This window comes from Eutrema salsugineum, unplaced genomic scaffold (genome assembly GCF_000478725.1).
Source record: "Eutrema salsugineum unplaced genomic scaffold, Eutsalg1_0 scaffold_4, whole genome shotgun sequence".
Taxonomy (NCBI): Eukaryota; Viridiplantae; Streptophyta; class Magnoliopsida; order Brassicales; family Brassicaceae; genus Eutrema; species Eutrema salsugineum.
Genome location: NW_006256686.1, coordinates 11,142,529 through 11,165,963, shown reverse-complemented (window position 1 = coordinate 11,165,963; position 23,435 = coordinate 11,142,529). Strand labels below are relative to the sequence as shown.

Sequence of the window (23,435 nt, the reverse complement as noted above, 5' to 3'; positions counted from 1 at the left end):
TGCTTGTTGGCCGCAGGTGGAAGTGCTTGCCGGCTGGTTTACGGGACATCTTGCTCTTCGCGTATCTTTTGATTGAACCGTTGGATTGCCAAGCTGTAAAGTTCACTGGAAAGCTGATACTTCCATCTTTAAGGTCTCCAAATTTGAGCTGGATCAGACGGTGAGAAGGCCTTCAATCAGGGGTGAACTTCTGACGGTTTGACTCTGAGCTGAAATCTGGTTTTCTATCCGTTTTGTTAAGCTTTTCCTTAAGTTACCTGAAAAGAGTCTTGGAACTATAAATACTAGAAAAACATAATAAAAGTACTTAAAAGCAAATAAAAACATAGAAAAAGTATTTCAAAACGATCCATAAAAGTGGTCAAAATACGGTGTTATCAAGTATCCGCAGAACGATGCTGACACAAGATAGTAAAACAAATGGTAAAATGATCAAGGATAGCCATGACATGCTCGAAGAGGAACAAGATCGCGCCTTACTACGGATGCAAAATTATCAGCAGCAGGTCGCTCGTTACTACAACAAACGGTTTAGAGGAAGACACTTTGAAACTGGCGACTTCGTCCTTTGCAAAGTATTCGACAATACTCAGGAAGATGGAGCCGGAAAATTGGGCGCGAACTGGGAAGGCCCCTATCAAATCACCAAGGTAGTCAAGCCGGGCGTTTACGAACTTATGACTATGGACGGCGAGATGATACCTCGATCATGGAACTCGATGAACATCAAGCGATATTACTATTAGCTACAAAAAAAAAGACGCTTACCGAGCTATACTTGGTCGAGCTTGATCTCGAATGTGAACTATGATCGGCTTGATCCCAATTTGTTGGATACGTAGGCAACCTCTTACGAGGTACAACTATGAATAAAATTTACTTTTTACCAACTCTTTCTTCGACATCTTTTACATCGACATCCTAGCTAGATGTTCGATCTCCAAATACGCATTTCCCTACAATGCAATTTCTTAATAAATCCTAAGGAACAAAAACATGACGATTATAAGAAAATAAGACGGGACCAGTCCTGCATCCTTTCTTAAATCACCCGAATAATTACGTCAAGAACACTCTCACTATTCGGACACGATTAATGAAATAAAACAGTATAAGCCGAGTTCTACCTCGCACCTATCGTCCTATTACGCCGAGTTTTACCTTGCACATATTGTTCTACTAAGCTAAGTTTTACTTCGCATCTGTTGCTCTATGACGGTTTAAAACAGTGGAAATTTTCGAGCGAGTTATAAAATAATTTTCATTAAAAAAAAAAGCAAGGTGGGAAATATTACAGACGAGTCCAAAAAGACAACAGACAAAGAAAACGAGATACAACAACAAAGAAAACGAGGTTTATCCCTAAGACTGAGCATCGCCTTCGAGATCTTCTCGATGCTCATCATCATCGCTGTGCGAGCCGCCATTTGGGGTGTCAGGAAAAGGCGGGGGTAAGTCACCCTCCTCAAGATCGGCTAGACTGAGGTTTTCCAGCTTCAGTTCGCAGTCGCACTTCGTCGCTTCGAGTTCGGCTCTCAGCTCCGCTTCAGTCATCTCTTTCTCCTTCAAAAGATCGAGGCATTCCAGGGTACCTCGAGCAACGAGATCAAGCTTCACCCGCTCGATCGCCTCTTGTTCCGCGACGCGAGTCCTCAGCCGGTCGATGCGACCCAAATACTTAGCCTCAGCCTCCACCCAGATTCGAGTGGTTTCCATCTCGATATTCTCCTCAGCATGTCGCTTTGCTCGAGCGACCTCGGTAGCGATCGACTTCTCGGCTAGGATCTTTGCCTCGTTAACCGATTGAAGATTCTTGACTAAGTCTAGATTCTCCAGTCTCATCGCCTCGATCTTCTCGGTCAACTCCTTTACCCCGGCATCCTGCTGCTCCGCCCTTCTTTTCATGGTTTGCCAATTATCTTCGGCAACCCTCCGCTGAGCAATAGTGGCATCACGCTCGTTCACTGCCTTCTGACCGGCAGCCTGGGTATTTTTCAGCCGAGTAGCAGCGTTCCGAAGCCAGCGCATGTATTGCCCCCTCGTGCGATTGCAGCTCGCAATGAACTGAACAAAAATGAAAGGAACCACCTCAGTCGAGCTCACCGATCATCAAAATACAGACGAAAGTATAGAATAGGGATTACGAACATACCTTGAAGGCGAAGCTCACCATATCTTTAAAAGCCCCGTCGGAGCTAGCAAGGACTTCAGCGGTAGATCCCCTTATCATCTCGAATAACTCAGCACATTTGTCGATGTTGTTGACAAATGGTTCGCTCGATTTGGGATACTCGAACGAAAAAATCCAATCGATTTCCTTGGCTTTATCATCACCAAATGGATCGAATTTTGTTTGTTTGCTCGCCTCTTCGCTGCCGACTTGATCACCATCATTGTTCTCTCCTGAAGGCTTCTTCCTTTTCCCTTTCGCCTTAGCCTTGGTGACCTCCTCTTCCTCTTTAGCAAGGCGAGCAGCCTCGACTTCCTCCTTCTCCTTCTGCTTCTTGCTCTTCTTCTTCCTTTGCTTCTTCTCTTCTCGCCTCGCCGATTGCGTGGCTTCCTCAACTTCGTCATCTGTTTGGCGAGGTTCCACTTGATTCTCCGTATCGAGTTCAGGATCATGCTCAGCGATCTGAGTCGCAATCTCACCTTCAGCAACAGACTCGAGGTTTGCATCTCGTTGAGGATCTACCTCAGTCTCCTCTTGAACCACTGTCGCCTGATCTGTACGCTCAGACCGAGAAGGAGAAGGGCCCTGATCTTTGCTTCCACCCTTTTTAGCCTTGAGCCTTGTGGCAAGGCTAGGTGCGTTCACTTGAGTCGGAGCCATCTCTATCGATCTCTCCCTTTGAAGGTTTTCTCTTCTCCAACTAGCTGAAACAAAGCAATACGTCAGACGATGTTAGCTATAGGAAAATGCTGATGACGTCGGACCTACCGTTTGTAATGCGAGTAATGGCGGCTTCGACTCTTCGGCGATGTATTTCAGGCCAATGCCGTATTCCAACAGCCCTAATCTTCTGAAGATTTTCGTGGTAGTTTTCTGGATACGCACCGAGCTGAACGTTCCGATCTGCAGAAGGAAAAAGAAATATCAGCAAAGGGTAAAGGAAAACTCTAAACACGACCAGACTAGCGATCTACAGATGCTTCTGCTCCACTCGTTCCTAAAATCTCTGGTCATGTCGACGACTAACGCTTCGTCAACTTTCGCGTAAAAGAATGACGCCTCCCAACTTGGTGTTCTATTGACAGGATAGACAAGGGAGCAATCCTTTCTGGCCTTAATCGTGTAGGTGCCCGAGATCAAGTTTTTTTTCTGGACGGTAGTCATTTCCTCGAAGAAACGCCAGTCGATGTTGACCCCGACCTCGCTCCCAAATAAAAGAGCCGCGACCATGAAACGGATCCCCGCTGAAAGGATTTACGAGAAGGCGATTTGTCGCCGATCGACGTAGTCTGTTAGCAACCTCGGCAGAGGCACCCAGAGATGACACAGACTAAACCATGCCTCGTAAAGCGTGATCCAGCCTTTCAGAGCTTTCCATGGTCGATCTTCGGGACCTGGCGCTCTTATTTCGCCGCGAAAGCCATATCGTGATCGCATCTCTTCCAGGCGTTGAGCCGTCATCTGAGACGGAATATTGACTAAGCGATTCTTAATAGCTCCCTTGCGTTTGGAACCTTTCCTACGAGGTCTGACTTGTTCGGCTTGTTCATCTTCCTCCTCACCACCCTCATCGACCTCTTCTTCGGTTTGTTCCTTGGCCTCGCCATCACGTGGATTTTCCTCGAGAGCAACTATTTGAAGACTCGTGGTTTTGCCTCGCGGAGATGCTCCATCAGAACGAACCCGGTCCGTCAATTCAACCAGCGACGATTCTTCTCGCTCTGATTGAGTGTCGGACCTCGAAGATATCTCGGGAGAGGAGCTTGCGTTCCCAGAAGTTTCCTGGTCAGAACCAGAACCAGACTCCAAGCTCGACTCGATGCGTTGCTTCCCCAAAGCCATCACTCGATGTCATGACGTGATCGGAAAAACGTGATTGGAGAAATCGAACCACAGAAAGAGAGACGGAGACGGCGGAGAAGATAAATTCTAGAAAGAGAAAGAAAAACTCTAGAGAGAAGGCAGAGCAAAGTTATCTTTTTATCAACGGAGAAGAAAATGAGAAGAAGAGAAGGAGAGCAGAATATATAAAGGAAAGAGTAGCGGTTACCGAGGAGAGTAATGATCACCCGGACGCGTCCCAGTATTTTATTTAAATGCGGATTCCACGTGTTTCCCGAAAATTAGGTTTCCACTCGTGACTCTTCGTTTCTCGAGTTGACCGCTATTCGCGACTCTTCGTTAGTAGCATTAACGATTATACGCAACGCTCCAACTCCCAAGTATCACCTCGATTCCGAGAACCCCGCAATTGACATCGAGGTCCCGAGAATCGGAAGATCCCAATTCGATGCGTTGAATATCGAAGTAACATCTCTATCAACGGACTGGGGGGGACAATTGTTGTAGGTGGGCTGAGCACAGCCCCCTTTTGGTAATTTCGATCAGGCCCGTTAGCTAATTGATGAAGCCCAACGAAATCAAGGGTCGCTAAGGGCCCATTCGACGATCCAAAACGAGGACGTTCAAGAGACGGGCTTATGAGTTTAAGGAGCAGCTCACCACGTCGACATGAGTGAAACAGCTCGCCCGCACGACACCCAGATAGACGGTCGGTCAGGTCTACCTGCCCGGCCGTCCAATCTACTCTGACCGAAATATAACCTAATCTCAACACTATAAATAGCCCTGTAACTTCATTTATTACGGGATTCGTAATCTGAAATAAAGAGTAAGAGCTCGACACTTGCGAATACAGAACTACATACTCTCACCTCGATCAAAAGACCTCGCTTAAGTACATTATATCGAGCTCGACTCTATTTAACAAGAATCTCCGAACTGCCCTCAACAATATTTACCAAATTAACCTCGCGTGCTTATACGAACAAACAGAAACCTATTGAAAAAACACTCAGATTGGAATTTCAGAGAAAATTAGTCTCACCAAACAGAGCATATCTCTTGAAGGCAGAAAGCAGACTTGAGGAAGAGCAAAATATGAAGAAGATAAGCTCAAACTTTCATTCTTATTTCTTAACAGAGAGAATTACTAAGTCTCAACAAACAGCGCATGGCAGAACACCAGAATAATATCTCACAGTAAGTGTACGTATGCACGAAAGATCCATGAAAAGAGTGAGATTATTATAGGTTTGAACGCTGCGTTTAGCTCTGAGGTGATTCTGAAGGCGATTAGGGTTAGGTTTTCCTTAGTCATCAAGCTAGCTCACCGGCGCCGCTATGGCTGCCCCGGCATCCCCGGAGCCTCCTGGAGAACCTCCAGCGTCCCAACCGTCAACCAAGCAACCAGTCTCTTTTGCGTCAGTAGTCCAAAATAAGCATGTTCTCACGAAGTATGATCTGCAAATTTCAAACACGGAGGGTCAGAGATCTGTGGAAATCCCTGATGAAGTATTCGTAAACCCATCCCCCTTGTGGGAAGATTTTGTCATTGGTCGGTTCCTGTCGGCGGCACCGCATGTCGCTAAAGTTCACGTTATCATCAACAAAATTTGGTCGCAAGGAGAAAACTCTCACAAAGTTGATATCCAAGTGATAAACGCAAACACAATGAAATTCCAGATTCAAAATCCTCAAATTCGATGATGGTTTCGAAGTGGATATGTGGAATATTGCGGATATCCCTATGGTGGTTTCGAAGTGGACACCGTATACAGAGGAAGACATCCCGGAACTGAAACCTATTCCAATCTGGGTGCATCTGAAAAATGTCCCGATGAATATGTTTTCCTGGAAGGGGTTGAGCTTCATTACCAGTGCGGTGGGAGAACCAAAACATCTACATCCGGAAACGGCTGCTTGCTCGACATTTGATATTGCAAAAGTGTTTGTGAACGCAGACCTCTCAAAGGAACTGCCGAAAACAATAAATTTTTCGAAGAATGGTCAAGAATCTCTGGTGGAATTCAATTATCCCTGGTTGCCTCCGAGATGTTCAACATGTGATAAGTGGGGGCATTTAGATACGTCTTGTGTAATTAACAAGAAACGAGTGGAGGGAAACAAGGAATCTGAGACTTCGGTTCAAACAGAGGAACCAGAGGTGGCGATTACTTCAGAAAGTCCAGCTGATGCTGGAGATACAGGATCTGGAGCAAAAGACAAGGTAGTAGAGAAAGTAGTAGATGTGAATTCTGAGCAGTGGACAGAAGTCTCTCCCTCTAAGGTAGGCCGAAGCCCACATAAACCAAATGTTCGGGAGGTTGAAAGCTCTCATATTTCACAAGCCAAATTCTCGATTCTGAGCTCAAATGAAGAGGAAGGGGAAATTGTGGAAACAGAAACAGAGAATTTGGAGTTGGTTCATATAACTATTCAAGAGCAAGCTCAGGCTTCTCAAGCATCGCTGCCAAGCAATCACCCCGAACTAAATCAGCAGGCTCGAAAAGAGACGACAGATAGTAGTTTACGTCCCTCTCTCCCGCGTGATTCAAAAAATAAGCACAGATTTTTAACGGAGACTTCTACCCAAGCTAATAAGGATACCCCTATGGTTATGGGAAAAAAAGTCTCTCGCAAAACTACCTGAATGTCGAGTTTCTTCTGGAATGTGCGCGGATTCAACAAAACTTTAAAACATTCCACTGTCAGAAACTGGGTGAGGGAGGCAGATATGCTTTGAATACGGTTGAGGAAAGGAAGAGTTTGTGGGCAGATCTTAGAACTCATCAAGACTCTCCAATGTTTAGGAATAAGCCTTGGTTGATTATGGGTGATTTTAATGAGACTTTGGATGATGAGGAACATTCAAATTCGGAGGTGGCTCCTGTTACAACGTCGGGAATGAGGGATTTTCAGGAAATTGTTCGATACTGTTCTTTTTCGGATCTAGGAGGGCATGGACCTCTCTTTACTTGGTGCAACAAAAGAGATGAAGGAATTGTGTGTAAAAAACTGGATAGAGTGCTCATGAATGATGCTTGGCTTTACAAATACTCTCAAGCATATAGTGTTTTTGAGGCTGGTGGTTGTTCCGATCATCTTCGGTGCAGAGTTCAGATTAATGTACAAGAAACAAAGCGGAAACGACCATTCAAATTCATGAATTCCCTTGGGAAAATGCCAGAATTTTTGCCTTTGGTGGGTGATCATTGGTCTCGTACTGATACATTATTTCACTCCACTTCAGCACTTTTCCGTTTTTCAAAGAAACTTAAAGCGTGGAAACCGGGAATAAGAGAGTTGAGCAAGCAGAAATTTGGGGGGTTGTCAGTTAGGGTAAATCAGGCGTATCAAATTCTGTGTGAGAAGCAAAGTGAAACACATCTGCAGCCAACTTCCGAAAACATTAGACAAGAAGCAGAAGCTTTAGAACGATGGCAGACAGTCGCAACGTTGGAGGAAGAATTCTATAAGCAAAAATCTAAGCTTCACTGGTTGGAGGTTGGAGATCAAAACAATAAGACATTTCACACTGCTGTTAAACTTCGGGAAACCAGGAACACGATCAGGGAAGTGCAGTGCCCAAGTGGCGAGAGAGTGAACACGCAAGAAGGTATTAAAAACGAAGCTGAGCGTTTTTTTTTCACGAGTTCCTCACACAGAAACCAAAGGATCTGCAAGAGGCTTCGGTCTCTGAGTTAGAAGACTTACTGGATTTTCGATGCTCGGCAACTGATTGCGACGTACTTGAGAAAGAGGTCACAGAGGAGGAAATTCAAAGAGTATTGTTTTCGATGCCAGCGAATAAATCACCGGGCCCTGATGGTTATACGAATGAATTCTTCCGTGCAGCCTGGCCAGTCTTTTCATTGTCGCGATTCAGTCTTTCTTCATTACCGGTTTCTTGCCAAAAGGTCTTAATACAACCATCCTTGCTCTTATTCCAAAGAAACTTGATGCAAGCGAGATGAAGGATTATAGGCCTATATCTTGTTGCAACATTATCTACAAAGTTATCTCCAAAATCATTGCAAACCGTTTAAAACGACTGATGCCACAACTTATTGCTCCAAATCAGTCAGCTTTTGTTAAAGACAGACTGTTGATGGAAAATCTGCTTTTGGCAACTGAACTGGTAAAGGACTATCATACAGTTTCAATTTCGGCAAGATGTGCTCTGAAGATTGACATCTCCAAAGCGTTTGATTCGGTTCAATGGCCATTCATACTTAACACTCTATCTGCAATGCACTTCCTTCCCAAGTTTATTCACTGGATAAATCTGTGTGTTACCACTGCCTCCTTCTCGGTTCAGGTAAATGGTGAACTTGCAGGTTTTTTCAGAAGTAGTAGAGGTTTAAGGCAGGGTTGCTCACTCTCTCCTTACCTATTTGTTATCTGTATGAACGTGCTGTCCAAGAAGCTTGATGGTGCAGCTCAGCGAAGAGATATTGGCTATCATCCGAAATGCCAAAACCTACCACTTACACATCTAAGCTTTGCTGATGACATTATGGTATTTACTGATGGGAAAAAGCGATCTGTAGATCTAGTTTAGGAAGATCGATTAAGAACTTAAGAACTCAAATATTAAGAATAACTCTCTTTATTGCTTTAGAAAACTAACTCAAAAACTAAAGCTCTCAACCTCATAAGGTTTACCACAACTTTGGCAACTCTTATATAGTGAGTAGATTAGATAACTCCTAATCCTAATGAAATTATGAATTTCCTTATTCTTAGATAACTCCTAAGAATATTTCCTATTCCTAATATCTTGGTGACTAAGTTATCTTCAAGCTTATCTCAACATTCTCCCCTTTAAGCTTGAAGTCATTCTCTACTACATCTTGAACTCCCATAAGATCCCTCATTTCTTTAAACTTGGTTCTTCCCAAAGCTTTTGTTAGAATATCCACCTTTTGTTCAGTTCCGGGTACATGCTCCACTTCAATCTGCCCATTTTCAACACATTCTCTGATAAAGTGAAACCTCCTGTGAATATGTTTGCTGCGACCATGGAATACCGGGTTTTTGGTGAGAGCGATGGCTGATTGATTGTCGATCCGAATAATAACCTTCTCACTTGATGATCCTATGACTTCGCACAATAAATCTTGGAGCCAGATAGCTTGTCTTGCGGCTTCCGTGGCTGCCATAAACTCAGCTTCACATGAAGATAATGCCACTATCTCTTGTTTCTGCGAGCACCATGTTATTGGACTTTCTCCAAGATAAAATATGTGTCCAGAGGTGCTTTTGCCATCATCAGGGTCTACATTGTGGCTACTATCACTGTAGCCGATCAATCTTGGAACCTTTGTAGCTGGAGGTTTGAAACTTAACCCAAGAGTTGTAGTTCCTTGCAGATATCTTAAGCACTGTTTCATTGCAGCTCCGTGTGGCACTCTAGGACTCTGCATATACCTGCTTAGAACTCCAACACAATAGGACAAGTCTGGTCTTGTATGTAGTAGATACCTAAGACATCCAATGACCTTTCGATATCCTGTAGCATCAACCTCCTTCTCGCCTTCAGCTTTGGACAATTTCAACCCAAGGTCCATCGGTGTATGAGTTGAATTGCAGTTCTTCATTCCAGCCTCATCCAAAATCTTTAAAGCATATCGATTCTGACTCAGGGTTATTCCATTCTTATGTTGACATACCTCAATACCAAGGTAGTATGTCAACTTCCCAAGGTCACTCATGTCAAACTTTGAAGACATCTCCCCTTTAAACTGCTTTATGACTTCTTCGCTTGTACCTGTGACAAATAAATCGTCTACATACACTGCCACGACCAAAAGTGTTCCACTAATCTCCTTTCGATACACAGAGGGTTCTTTCGAACACTTTCTAAACTGTAGCTCGACCAGAATTTGATTTAATTTGTTATTCCAGGCCCTCGGTGCCTGTCTAAGTCCATACAAGGCTTTGTGTAATCTGTAAACTTTCCCTTCGCTTCCTCTCTTCTCAAAGCCTTGAGGTTGTGATACATACACAGTTTCCTTTAATTCGCCGTGGAGGAAAGCTGTTTTTACATCCAGGTGATGTATCTCCCATCTATTTGAAGCTGCAAGATTAATGAGGAGTCGTATAGTTTCTAGCCTTGCCACTGGTGCAAATACTTCCTCAAAATCAACTCCGTAACGCTGCACGTATCCTTTGGCGACGAGACGAGCCTTGTGCTTGTTAATACTTCCATCCGAATTTCGTTTAAGCTTGAATACCCATTTTAAGCCAATCGGCTTTGCTCCTGTTGGAAGATCGACGAGAGTCCAAGTGCGATTTTTCTCAATTGAATGTAGCTCATCTTCGCATGCGAGTCTCCACTCTTTTATGTTTTTGGCTTCGTCGAAATTCGCAGGTTCCTCATTCAGACACATTAGAAGCTTATCTCCTTCTTCTTCTGCGACAAGCACATAATTATCAACAAGATATTTTGGTTTTATCGATGGTCTTGATGATCGTCGCAAAACAGGCGGTGTTTGACTCTCATTATCTTGAGCTTTGATCCCTTCTTCGTATGAATCTTCAAGCTCACCATCGTCTGTTTCGTTTACTGTCACAGGGAGCTCTGTTCTTTGCTCTCCTCTGTATTCCTGCTCTGTTTCGGCATTATCTCCTTGAATACCGTGATTCCCAAATTCTCCGATGGTGATTTTGAAGCTTCCACCTTGTCGTTCCTTTGAGTCTCTTAAATCCCAGTTCCATCCTTTTGTTTCATCGAAGACTACATCCCGGCTCACAAAAATTCTTCGAGCTTGTGGATCAAGCAAACGATATGCCTTTGATCCAGGCTCTATCCCGAGATGAACCAGAATACGCGATCTGTCGTCCAACTTCTTTAGCGATGGTTTTTCCACTTTTGCATATGCGATACATCCGAAAATCTTGAGATGTCCTACGTTTGGCTTTTTGTTTTTGAACAGTTCATAAGGCGTTCTATCCTTAAGTGCTCGTGTAGCTACTCTGTTTAGTAGATACGTAGAGTGTCTGATCGCTTCTCCCCACAGAAAATTCGGTACTCGCATATCCTTCATAATACTTCTTGCCATCTCCAATAAGGTTCTGTTACGTCTCTCAACAACACCATTTTGTTGAGGAGTGTATGGTGCAGTGAGATGTCTCCTTATTCCAGAAGTTTCGCAGAAAGAGTTGAACTCATACGAAACGAACTCTCCTCCCCTGTCTGTTCGAAACGTTTGTATACGGCTACCTGCTTCTCCTTCGACAAGACTTTTGAACCTCTTAAATTTGGCAAGCGCATCACTCTTTTCCTTTAAAAGAATTGTCCACATATATCGTGAGAAATCGTCGATGAGCACAAAGACATATCTATTTCCTGCTGAGGTACTCGGTGTGATGGGGCCACAAAGGTCTCCATGGAGAAGCTCAAGTGTCTTGGTTGCTCGATAAGAAGTGGCTTGAGGAAACACTTTCCTTGTTTGTTTTCCCAATAGGCACGATCCACATATCTCTTTCTCAAAGTTCATACTTGGAATCCCTTGAACAAGTTCTCTGTTCACCATAGACTTAATCGATTCGAGATTTATGTGTCCTAATCTTGAATGCCATCTTCTTGATTCACTGATAGCTGATAGATGTAAGCATTGCTGATCTCTAATACCCATTCGCACTTTGTATAGTCTATTTCTCGATCGAGTAGCCTTGGCAAGTAGCTTCCCTTTCGCGTCGTGCATCGTTAAACACTCTCCTTTCATTCGGATATCACAGCCAGATTCTGTGGCCTGTCCAAGACTAATGATGTTGCTCTTCAAATCCGGAATGAAGTATACATCAGTCATTACCCTTGCTTCTCCATTCGTATCAGTGAAAGATATCGATCCTTTGCCTTTAATGTCTATACGAGAGTCGTCACCAAAACGCACCTTTCCTGTAATTGATTCGTCCATACTAGAGAAATATCTTCGATCTCCTGTCATGTGGTTACTAGCCCCGTTGTCAAGATACCACAAGTCATCATCTCCTGAATTTGTTTCGTACTCGCTTGGTCTACAATGTTTCTCGTTTAAGTAGACAACTTCGTGCATTAGTAGCTCATCTGCGTTTTGTGTCTCACTATTGGAAGAGGTTTCTTGTGCTTCCTGAAGTTTAAGAAGACGATCTGGGCAATCTGAGGCATAATGGCCAAGTTTATCACATCTGTAACACGTAACAGATGATGTATCTCTCCTTACGTAACCTCGTCCTCGACCCCTGCCTCGTCTTCCTCCACGACCTCGACCTCTCCAATTATTCCAGTTTCCATTGTTGTCACGGTTCGACTGCCCTGTCTGATCTTCTGAGTTTGCATACATGAGTGTGGTTGAATCCTCTTGTGCTTCGTCTTCCTCAGAAATCCTTTCCTCATAAGCCTTTAACCTTCCTATAATGTCCTCAAAGCTTGTGTTATTAAGATCCAAGACTTGTTCTAGGGAGGCTACAATATGGATGTACTTCCGAGGTAGGCTCTTTAAAAACTTCTTTACTAACTTGGAGTCTTCAATGGTTACTCCAAGGGCAGTGGACTTCGACGAGATCTCCGATAGCTTGCCAGAAAAGTTATCGATTTTTTCGGAGTCTTTCATCTTCAGCCGGTCGAACTCTGTCATTAGCGTTTGTAATCGAGCCTCTTTTACTCTGTCTGCTCCTACATATCTTGTCCTGATAGCTTCCCAGACCTTCTTTGCTGATTGTAGTTCACCGACCTGTAGAACTAATGCCTCAGGTATCGATTGAAACAAAAGAGCTGTTGCAACGTTGTTCTTTTCTTCATCCGTAGATTCTGTTTCTATCGTTTCCCAGGCTTTGTTTACTTTGAGACAAACTCTCATTCGCATAGCCCATACAGTATAATTGGTGCTGGTTAGCATCGGACATTGAATTGCTGAAGAAGATACTCCTCCTTCTTTAGGTTTATCTGTCGCAGCTATGATATCCCCCATGATATCGTATCGTATGATCTTCGTCTCTGTTTATCGGCTAGATTTAGGTTTTGTTAAGCTCTGATACCAAATCTAGTTTAGGAAGATCGATTAAGAACTTAAGAACTCAAATATTAAGAATAACTCTCTTTATTGCTTTAGAAAACTAACTCAAAAACTAAAGCTCTCAACCTCATAAGGTTTACCACAACTTTGGCAACTCTTATATAGTGAGTAGATTAGATAACTCCTAATCATAATGATATTATGAATTTCCTTATTCTTAGATAACTCCTAAGAATATTTCCTATTCCTAATATCTTGGTGACTAAGTTATCTTCAAGCTTATCTCAACAGTAGAAGGGGTGCTGCAGGTTTTCGAGAGCTTTGCAAAGATTTCAGGACTGAGAATCAGTTTGGAGAAATCTATTATCTTTATGGCGGGTGTTCCTCAGGCTGAAAGAGAATTGATACTCTCTGATTTTACATTTGCAGCTGGTCAACTACCGGTAAGATACTTGGGTTTACCACTTCTCTCAAAAGGGATGACACGAGCAGACTATCAGCCGCTTATTGAAAAAATTCGAGCATCTATTAGTTCTTGGACTGTTCGCCACATTTCTTATGCTGGTAGGCTGCAGCTTATCCGATCGGTTTTGATGAGTATCTGCAATTTTTGGTTAACTGCATTCAGATTGCCTAGTTCCTGTATCGTTGAGTTGGAGAAGATTTTTTCCGCTTTTCTTTGGTCTGGTCCAGACTTAAATCCTCGTAAGACCAAAATTGCCTGGAACATTGTCACTCGGAAGAAGATGGAAGGTGGGTTGGGACTAAGACCGCTAAAAGAATCTAACATAGTCAGTTGCCTCAAGTTGATATGGAGAGTTCTATCGTCATCTGACTCCATCTGGGGGAAATGGATTCGTATGACATTACTTCGGAAAGAGTCGTTCTGGTCGGTAAAGGAAAATTACAGCTCTGGTTCATGGATGTGGCGGAAATTGTTGAAGTTGAGACCTTTGGCAAGTCAGTTTCACAAAGTGGAGGTTCGTGATGGAGTTGGAACATCGTTCTGGTTTGATCATTGGTCTACACAAGGCAGACTTATTGAGCTTTTGGGGCCTCGAGGTAGTATTGACATGGGAATACCATTACACGCAGGGATGGATGAGGTCTTACGGTCACATCGTCGCCGACGCCATCGACAGATTGTATTAAATCGGGTGGAAGATGAACTTGAGGTTCTTAAAAACCAATCAACCTCAGGTGGAGACATCGTTAAATGGAAGAGTCGTACAGATGCGTATAAACCACGATTTAAGTCCAAAGAGACTTGGTTGCTAATTCGGGAAACTCATCCTCGATGTGGCTGGGATGAGACAGTGTGGTTCAAACACTCAAAACCGAAATTCTCCTTCTTCTTCTGGACTGCAATGCATGACAGGGTATCAACAGGAGAAAAGATGCTGACATGGAATGCAAACTTGGATCCCGCCTGCGTTCTATGCCATCATCTTCTGGAAACGATTCAACACCTATTTTTCAATTGTCCTTTCTCTGCTCAGGTCTGGGAAGCTCTTGTCAAGGGTATATTGCGAGACCAATATACAACAGACTGGAACAGAATACTTCGGCTTGCTAATAACAGAGTCTTTGACAAAGTGACTCTGTTTCTGCTTCGTTACGCAATTCACGCCACCATGTATGGGCTATGGCGGGAAAGGAATGCGAGACGACATGGAGATACCCCATCACCTCCTCTTCGCCTGATCAAATTCTTGGACAAGATAGTGAGAAACAGATTAAGTACGATTCGCTCTCAGGGGGATAAGGTGTATGACGAGGGACTAACGATCTGGTTTGGAACCCGAGTTTAAACTTTTTGTAAAGCTCTTTTTCCTTTTAAAACATGAAGCACTATGATGTAAAACCGCTTTGATTGAATAAATTTTACATTCATTCAAAAAAAAAAAGAGTGAGATTATAAAATACTTACGAAAGAGCAAGAGGTCTTAGTCTCATACTCCTCTAACATGCAGGAAATTGTAAAGTCATTTTGATGAGGCAAACGGAAAGAACAACAAGACATTATTAGGTTACCTCCAATTGACTTGCATATGCTGTGGAATACATTTTCTTTATGTAGACTTAGAGAAGCTGTGGAATACTGTTAGGGATAAGAATCGAATTCAAAATCTAAACCTTTATTAAGATAGTACTAAATAGAGACAGAGAGTTTTTTCAGAAAAAAAAAAAAATCAGAAAAGAGTAAAACTCCCTAAGATAGATTTTATTATTGTCTATGGTTTTCAAGAGGTGTTTTGGTCAATTGAGGGTTGTCAATTGTGAAAGCTAGTAAGTAATAGCATAACATTCATCTTTTTTTTTTTCAGGAATTCTGGACGCATTACGCATATGAGTACATAAAAATAGCAAAACCACACATGATGAAAGGGAAAGGATAATTTGGAGGCCGCAGATTAGGCCTTTAAGTAGGCTTCAAAGTTTGTAGAGGAAACCATAAACACTTCAACGTCGGGCTGTTCTTCTAGCTTTAAAGAACCTTTCTCTGATTGAGATTAACTCCTTTGTGGCTTCACTTGTTTCCAACCGGTTCGTAGGAGATTCTTCACAACACCTAAGCCCCACCTCCAAAACCAGTGCCAAGCATTCAGCAACAGGGAAACCACCATTGTGAAGAATTGATCCGTCTGCAATGTCCAACACTCTTTCCGGCAATGCTGACTTTGTGAAGCTGTAGAGGGTAAGATTTCCCCCAAATAACTCATTGGTTGGTCTTTTTCCTGTGAACATTTCCAAAAGAAGAACTCCAAAGCTATACACATCACCATGTATTGATGGTTGTCCTCCCATTCCATACTCTGCATCATAATTCACATAAACAAGATTGTAATGAAACAAATAAAACACTATTTTTCTTCATGGGACATTACACATGTGTGGTGATAGGTTTACCTGGTGCAGCATAGCCGATGGTTCCTCTAACACCACCGGAGCTTAGTTGGTTGAAGAAGGACTCTTGATAGAACTTGAGAAGAAGACGAGCAAGACCAAAGCCACTAACATGGGCTGTCAAATCATTGTCTAGGAGGACGTTGCTTGGCTTCATATCACAATGAGCTATAGGTTCATGACAATGAACATGAAGATAGTCCAATACAGAAGCCACGTCTATAGCAACATTGAGCCTTTCAAAAAGTGTCAAGGTTCTTGACGGCCTACGAATCTCTTCTACTTCCTCTGGGTGCAGCCACATATCAAGGCTTCCGTTAGGCATGAATTCATAGATGAAAGCTCTGAATTCGTTTCCCTGGAAATCAATACTCGAACAAGCCGTCAATAATTTCACAAGATTACGATGTCGTATGTCTTTGAGGGATTCGCATTCTGCCATAAAGCTCTTCATTGCTCCACGTCTCTGCATATTTAGAACTTTCACTGCAACAACATTGTTTTCACCTAAGAGAAAAGCTTTATAGACAGTACCAAAACTCCCTGACCCAATCATGTTGCTCGAAGAGAAGCCATCAGTCGCATTTCTGATCTCTCCGTAGCTTATCTTCTCATGGAAAACCTCTGATGTGGAGGGAGTTTGATTATTGGTATGCTGGTTCTTCTTTCTTTTTTTGAACCAACATAGAGAAACCAAAGCTACGAACAGCAGCAAAAGCAAAGCTATGCCTCCGCTGAACCCGATCACAACTTTCTTTAAAAGAGAAAAATGATGTGATCCCATCGGTGGTGCTCCACTAAAGCATGGCATTAGTTTCAATTCTTTGATGCCTCCACAGAGATTTTTGTTACCAAATACTGAAACTATACTAGAATTCCGAAATTTTTCTTTCGTTGGGACACTTCCCTCAAAATTATTAACGGATAGATTCAGATACTCCAACGAGGAAAAGTCTGCAAGATATGCAGGTATACTTCGGACAAAACTATTGTTCGAGAAATCAGCACTTACAAGACCCTTCAACCCTCTTATATCTGGAACAGCTCCATGAAAATCGTTTCCATCCAACCAAAGTACTTCCATCGATAGACAATTTCCCAAGGATGGTGGGAGTTCTCCGGATAATTTATTATGTGAAACAGATAGTTTAACAAGATGTTCAAGTCGTCCCAACATCTTTTGGTAGAGAGCCGGTCAATGAATTCCTTGACACGTTTAATTCAACTAGGGATTGAATTTGCATAATTTCCCGAGGTATAGTCCCATCCAACTTATTAGACCCAATATTTAATTCCCGCAGCGAAGTACAGTTACTGAGACTCAGAGGAATGGTTCCTTCAAACCTATTGTTAAACAAGTATAGCTCTTCTAATCGAGTGATGTTTCCTATAGAAGATGGTATCTCTCCAGACATACTATTATAATTGAGATATAGTACCCCTAATTGTAAAAGCTTACCAATAGAGATTGGTAGTATACCTGTTAACTTATTTTCTTCTAACACAAGTCTTCGCATGCTTATGAGATTCCCAATATCGTGAGGAATGTTTCCAGAGATGAAATTTGTTCTAAGATCTAAGTCGTGAAGGTTTCTGGACAGATTCACAACAGAGGTAGGCATGGGACCGCCAAGTCTATTTTCACTAACGGATAAATATCCTAGTTGGGTGCAATTAGCCAAAGAAAGCAAGAAATTCGAGATCTCCAAAAGAGTAACTTCCCAAAGAATTGCTATAAAGTAATAGCAATTGCAAATTCTGTAATTTTCCAAAACTCTGAGGAATACCTCCTGTAAGACTGTTGTTCTGGATTCCCAGCCTTTGAAGATTCGTAATATTGGAAAGTGTTGTTGGAATGGCTCCTCTGAAATAATTATGTCCCAAACTTAACTCCCGTAGGTTTGGTAACAGCATACCAAAATCATGTCTCAGGCTTCCCGAGAAATGACAATTAGCGGTGCCTAAATACTCAAGTGAGGACAAATTATAGATTGGGGGAGGAAAAACACCAGCGAACTTGTTCGTTCCTAATTCAAGTGTGATCATTTGAGTCAATCTAGATATATCATCCGGAATTTCTCCTTCGAGATTGTTATCGCCAAAGCTAACTTGCTTGAGTGATGTCAAGTTTCCTAGAGATGCAGGGAGTTTGCTATTCAAGTTGTTTTCACCAAGATGCAAATCGACAAGATTTGTTAATGACCCTAGCTCTGAAGGAACACTTCTCTCAAGACGATTTGAATATAAATAAAGGATCAACAATCGAGAGCAGTTAAATAGATTGATTGGAATCCCTCCTCCCAGAAATTCAAGCTCATATCCACGTAACGAAGTCTAAACAAGTTTCCCACTTCTTGAGGGATGGTTCCACCAAAAGAGTTACGAGAGAGATTAAGATATATGAGAAACGAAAGATTACCAATAGATGGTGATATCACCCCACCCAATTGAAACCCTCCGAGGACCAGACCATTAACTCTCTTGTGTTTGCGGCCACATGTAACCCCCTTCCAGTCGCAGAGAGGGAACGAGTTGTTCCATGAGGACAAGACAACTCTTTTGTCTTCAGAAACTTGAGACTTGAACTCGAGCAATGCTTTCTTATCAGTTTTATCGGTAAAACGATATGCTTCAAGTAACATGAAAGCACTGAAAGAAAATAAAAGAAACAGTCTCATTTTTTTTTCCTGGGTTAAAAGCTTTTTGTGCTTCTCATTTATTGCATCAAATAGAATATAGAGAGGATTACTGTATTAACCTTAGAAAGTATCTATATAACTTGTTTGGCGCACTTTTATTTTTTTTACAAAACTAACCTAGCATACCTAAAATACCCTTTTTGTCTTTGTTAAAAAAAACCTAATTACGAAAATGCCATTACTTTTTTAATGCCATGTAGACAGAATATGGCGCTGAAATTTTGATAAGTCTATCAGGTTTTGACGGTAGACTTATCAAATTTTGGTCAACGCAAAAATTTTGTCTGTAGAGTTATTAGGTCGATGGTAGATTTATTCGAGAGTTGGTAGAGTTTACAAATGTTGGTAGACTTATCTTGGTAGAGTTTTGACGATGAGAGGTAAATTTGTTATGTTTTGGTAGATTTATTGTTATGAATGGCAGACTTATCAAACGTGTTGGTAGACTTATTAAAAAAAGCGATGACTTTGTTGCATAGTTGACTTTGTCGGTAGATTTATTGATAATGAGGTAGATTGAATTTCTGAGTTGGTAGACTTATGTCCTTTGGCAGTGACTTATGTGAAAAAAGTTGTCAATACGTGACGGTAGATATATCTGTTTTATGGTAGAGTTATATCTAGTTGGTAGATTTTTTGCTTTTGTGGTAGATATGTTTGTTTTGTGGTATATTTAAATTCAAGTAAAATTCCTTCCGGTGAGTGGTAGATTATTTGTTACATGAGGTAAACTTACAAAATGTTAGTAGATTTATTTGTTTTGTGGTAGATATGTTTGTTGTGTGGTAGATTTAAATTGAAATAAAATTTCTTCCGGTAAGTGGTAGATTATTTGTTACATGAAGTAGACTTACAGAATGTTGGTAGATTTGTTTGTTAGTTTGGTAGATTTTATGTAATCTGGTAGAGATATTGTACGTATGGTAGACTTCTTATAATAATCATGTGGTAGATTAATTAAGTTTGGTATTTACAAAGATAACCTCGATCTGGTAGACATATGAGGTGCTTATGGTAGACTTGTTTCTATGGTAGAGTTATTTTCCATGCTTGAGGTAGACTTAGTTGTTAATGTTTGGCAGACATTTGACTTTTTGGATTGAAATTACTTTTTTGTCCTAAAAGTATTCTCCTATCTACGAAAAAACCAGCGGTTTGGTAGACTTGTTTTGGAATGTTGTATGTTAAACATGTTTCGTACATATGGTAGACTTGTTCCATGGTTATATTTGACTTGGTTTTGTTACCATTGACGTTTTCTTTGCATGAGTTTGCTAAGATTATGTTGGTTGACTGTGATTCGATCACAGATGATTATTGGTCTTTACGATATAGATGCCATAATCAATGGTCAAAAATTTCTAACATGAATATTTTTTCTATGATATATTTTTTCTCTAAGATAACTTTGCTTTTCATATTAACTTTGAACATATATGTCATATTTGTAATAATCATCTCTTAACTTATGATCTTTTGATTTTTAATTTTTGAATATTTGTTACATTTAACTCTATTTACATAAACTCTTACAACATCACAATATCAAATGATTTTAGTCATGTGTTTTGATTAAAATTTTATTCAGTTATGATATACACCATAGTGAAAGTAAAGAAATAAAGAAAATTGAATAATAACATTACTAGCAAATGTGATAAAAATGTGAAATGTCTGGGTCAATGTTTTACGACAAATATAATTTGAAAACAAAAATATTATCATTCAAAATCTAATTATCATTTTTATAAATTAAAATATAGATATACCATCAATTTAATAATAAATCTACCATCATTTCAAAACAAATCTACCAAATGTAAATCTACAATTCATAGTAAAACATGTTGGATCGATGCTGGATATCCCATCAAAGATTTGTTCACCATGGCAAAGCCCATAATCTGTCAGAAAAAAATAAACAAATATTGTTATTCGTATATAAAATTCAAATATATACGACTGATAAATCTACCATAAATAACTAATAAATCTACCAAACACATATCATTTTTCAAATAAGTTACCATTAAATGACTAATAAATCTACCAAACCACATCGTTTTACAAATAAGTCTATCATTAGATGACTAATAAATCTACCAAACGACATCATTTTTTAAAATAATTTTACCATCAAATAACTAATAAATCTACCAAACCACATTTCGTTTCTAAATATATCTACCATCAAATAACTAATAATCTACCAAACTACATAACGTTTTTCAAATAAATCGACCATATTATGAACTTTACAACAAAAAAATACAATATCGATTTCCAAATATATCTACCAAACGTACCTGAAAAAAAATTAGGGTTACGGTTTTTACAGAAAAATTTACGCCGCCGACAACCTCCACAACACCACCATTCCATCGAAACAACGTTTGTCCACTGCGGTTGTGCGCGAAGCAGCGAGAATGCTGCTTAAGAGTCACCGTCAACCGCCACATCTCCGTAGTTTATCGTTGATATTAGATCCAAAAACCCAGATCTAGAAAAAAATCAAAGAATTCGAAAAAAAAGAAAAAAAAACTCACATAATAGCAGAATGAATTGTAGAAGCCATGGGAAGATCTAGATCTCCGAGCTTGGAAACGTTGGACGCTTCTTGATACAAAAAATCGGTAGAGCTAGTTGTGTTTTTCTCGATCTGAAACATCGATGCTTTGAAGTTCATAAAGAATACCTATTCATACAACAAAATTAAAAAAAAAACAAAAGAAAAGATTTTGAAGAGAGCAAGAGAGGAATGAAAAGGTTAAGAAGAAGAGCAGTTCCATGGGAGAAAGAAAGCGGCGCTGGAGAAAGAGAGAGAGAAGAAGATGAATTAGAGTTTTTTATTTTTTGGTTTTGGTTTTGTATTTCTTTTTTTTTTTTTGCTTTTTTCGTTTAAAAAATAGTTTTTTTCTAAAATTTTTTTTTTCGAAACTAAAGTTTTTTCGAAAATTTTTTTTTTTTTAAAAAAAAATCATAATGGCATTTTCGTAATAATATTCAACATCTAGATAAAATGGACTTATACCAACTTTATAAGGTTAATCTAGTAAGCCCTTCAATATGTTAGACTAGGTTTGTCATTTCATCAACCTTAAAGGCTAGTCTGAGGAATTTTCACTAGAATATATGAGACGAAGCAACTGCAAAATGCATATGAGTTAAAAGCTTTTTGTGCTTCTCATATTTTGCAGGAAATTGAATATAAGAGACGAAGCAAATGCAAAAGGCATTGGCTCACAACCACATATTGAATCGGCAAGACTTTTCAAAATCCCGTTGAATTGTAGTCAACCTTCTTGCCGTCTGAGTCAATCGTATTAAATTCCCAAATAGTTAACTTTATACATAATAGGTGAATATCCGTACATAATGTGCGGGTTTTTTTTTTTAACTATTTCAAATCTTCTATAAAAACAAACATAATCATTATTTGTTATATATATTCGTATGTTATTATAAACAATTTTAAAAATTTTATACAGAAAATAATTTTAAAAATTAATTTGGACCTCGAAAAAGTGGTCCGGTGATGGAATCATGCTCGTTTGTACAGGCGGTGGTTACCGGTGTTTGATGCGTGGGTGTGGCGAAGCTTTGGCCTTGGGTCAGTGTTGGGCGAGTGGGCTTGCCGCCCGGGGACAGTATTAAAGCGAAGCGGCAGAATTCTCTCGGCTTGTCACCTTCCAATTAGCCCTTTAAATTCCACTTTGCCCCTCTTCTCATCTGTGGTTGGGGTGAGCTGCGAGGCGTCTTGCCTTCGGAGTTTAAGAGGTTGTGGTAATCTCGGCTTTCCATAATTTTTGATCGGTGGTCCTACGCCGTTCTGGGCTAGGGCGGAGTGGAGAGTCGACGGCGGTGGTTTTCCTTCAGCGGACACATCGTTTTAGGTTTTCTTTCGTTCAGTTTGTCTCCGATTTGTTTGCTTCGGTTTGGTTCGCTCTTTTCAATTTCCATTGTATCTGCTTAGCCTGATTTCTCAGACCTATTCGGGTTTTGGTTTGGATTTGTAATCTAGTTTACTAATATATTATTAAAAAAAAAAATATATATATATATATATATATATATCAATCAATGTTTTTTGATGTCTAAATTTTTATTTAATTTTTATTATGAAAATCCAATCCATAATTTTATTGCTAATTACTCTTTATACAATTGCAAAAAAATATATTTTCTCCCATGACTCATTTATCGTGTGAATCAAGCAATAAATAACTTTTTTAACAGTTATAATTTTTTATATTTATACAATAGAAACTAATATTAAAAGAAAATTATAGTTACATTTTAAATATATATATATATATATATTTATATGTATGTTTATTTTATGAAGTAGAATGTGATATTTCAGAAAAAGACAAAAATATATAATTCAGGTCTTGAAAATATTACCTAATAATAAGGTAATTCTGAAAAGTGAAACATCAAAGCTGTACATGAGAGAAGACCAATGTTGGTCTTACAAATCCACCTTCTCTAAAGTTTTTTCTTAGCTTTAATTTTTTAAATCATTTTAGCTTTGAGAATATGATTAGCCAACAAAATTAGTATCAGTCGACTGCCATTGCAAAATCAGCAATTCAGATCAATGTTCTTAAGAAGTATAATTGGAGAACCTACTTATAAAACCAACTTATGGTTAAGCAAACCAAAAGAAATTTTGGGTGTAAACTCCATTTCCGTCCCAAATTTCTCGTTCCATTCCCAGTGTTATCCAAATAATTTTCTGTTCAGAATTATTTATTTAATTTAAATAGATACAAGAAGGATAACAGAAGGAACAATAATAAGATAGGTACTTGAATT

The 23,435-nt window shown here is 40.1% G+C and overlaps 2 protein-coding genes and 1 pseudogene across 2 annotated transcripts; 1 reads left to right on the top strand and 2 right to left on the bottom strand.

The window, feature by feature from the left end:
* Positions 1–1,362: 1,362 nt before the first annotated feature.
* Positions 1,363–3,334, bottom strand: LOC112084519. Its single transcript, XM_024153668.1, has 5 exons — positions 3,145–3,334; positions 2,939–3,073; positions 2,546–2,874; positions 2,153–2,497; positions 1,363–2,064 (listed from the first exon to the last, which is right to left on the bottom strand). The coding sequence occupies exons 1-5, from the start codon at positions 3,332–3,334 to the stop codon at positions 1,363–1,365; spliced, it is 1,701 nt and encodes a 566-aa protein (XP_024009436.1).
* Positions 3,335–5,353: 2,019 nt separating this feature from the next.
* LOC112084518 lies at positions 5,354–14,822 on the top strand. Its single transcript, XM_024153667.1, has 7 exons — positions 5,354–5,577; positions 5,696–6,626; positions 6,725–7,516; positions 7,573–7,628; positions 7,868–8,558; positions 13,290–14,260; positions 14,498–14,822. Exons 1-7 carry the CDS (start codon positions 5,354–5,356, stop codon positions 14,820–14,822), a joined length of 3,990 nt encoding a protein of 1,329 aa, XP_024009435.1.
* A 448-nt stretch (positions 14,823–15,270) lies between these two features.
* Positions 15,271–18,596, bottom strand: LOC18013587 (annotated as a pseudogene).
* Between the last annotated feature and the right edge of the window lie 4,839 nt (positions 18,597–23,435).

Bases quoted from the DNA above. Each gene is read 5' to 3' on its own strand.
- LOC112084518 (XM_024153667.1), top strand. From the start codon at position 5,354: ATGGCTGCCCCGGCATCCCCGGAGCCTCCTGGAGAACCTCCAGCGTCC. The intron at 7,629-7,867 runs GTATTAAAAACG...TCTTCCGTGCAG, and splicing joins GAGAGTGAACACGCAAGAAG to CCTGGCCAGTCTTTTCATTG. The intron at 14,261-14,497 runs ATTTAAGTCCAA...TTTCAATTGTCC, and splicing joins ACAGATGCGTATAAACCACG to TTTCTCTGCTCAGGTCTGGG.
- LOC112084519 (XM_024153668.1), bottom strand. From the start codon at position 3,334: ATGACTACCGTCCAGAAAAAAAACTTGATCTCGGGCACCTACACGATT. The intron at 2,875-2,938 runs GTAGGTCCGACG...GCTTTGTTTCAG, and splicing joins CATTACTCGCATTACAAACG to CTAGTTGGAGAAGAGAAAAC. The intron at 2,065-2,152 runs GTATGTTCGTAA...ATTTTTGTTCAG, and splicing joins TGGTGAGCTTCGCCTTCAAG to TTCATTGCGAGCTGCAATCG.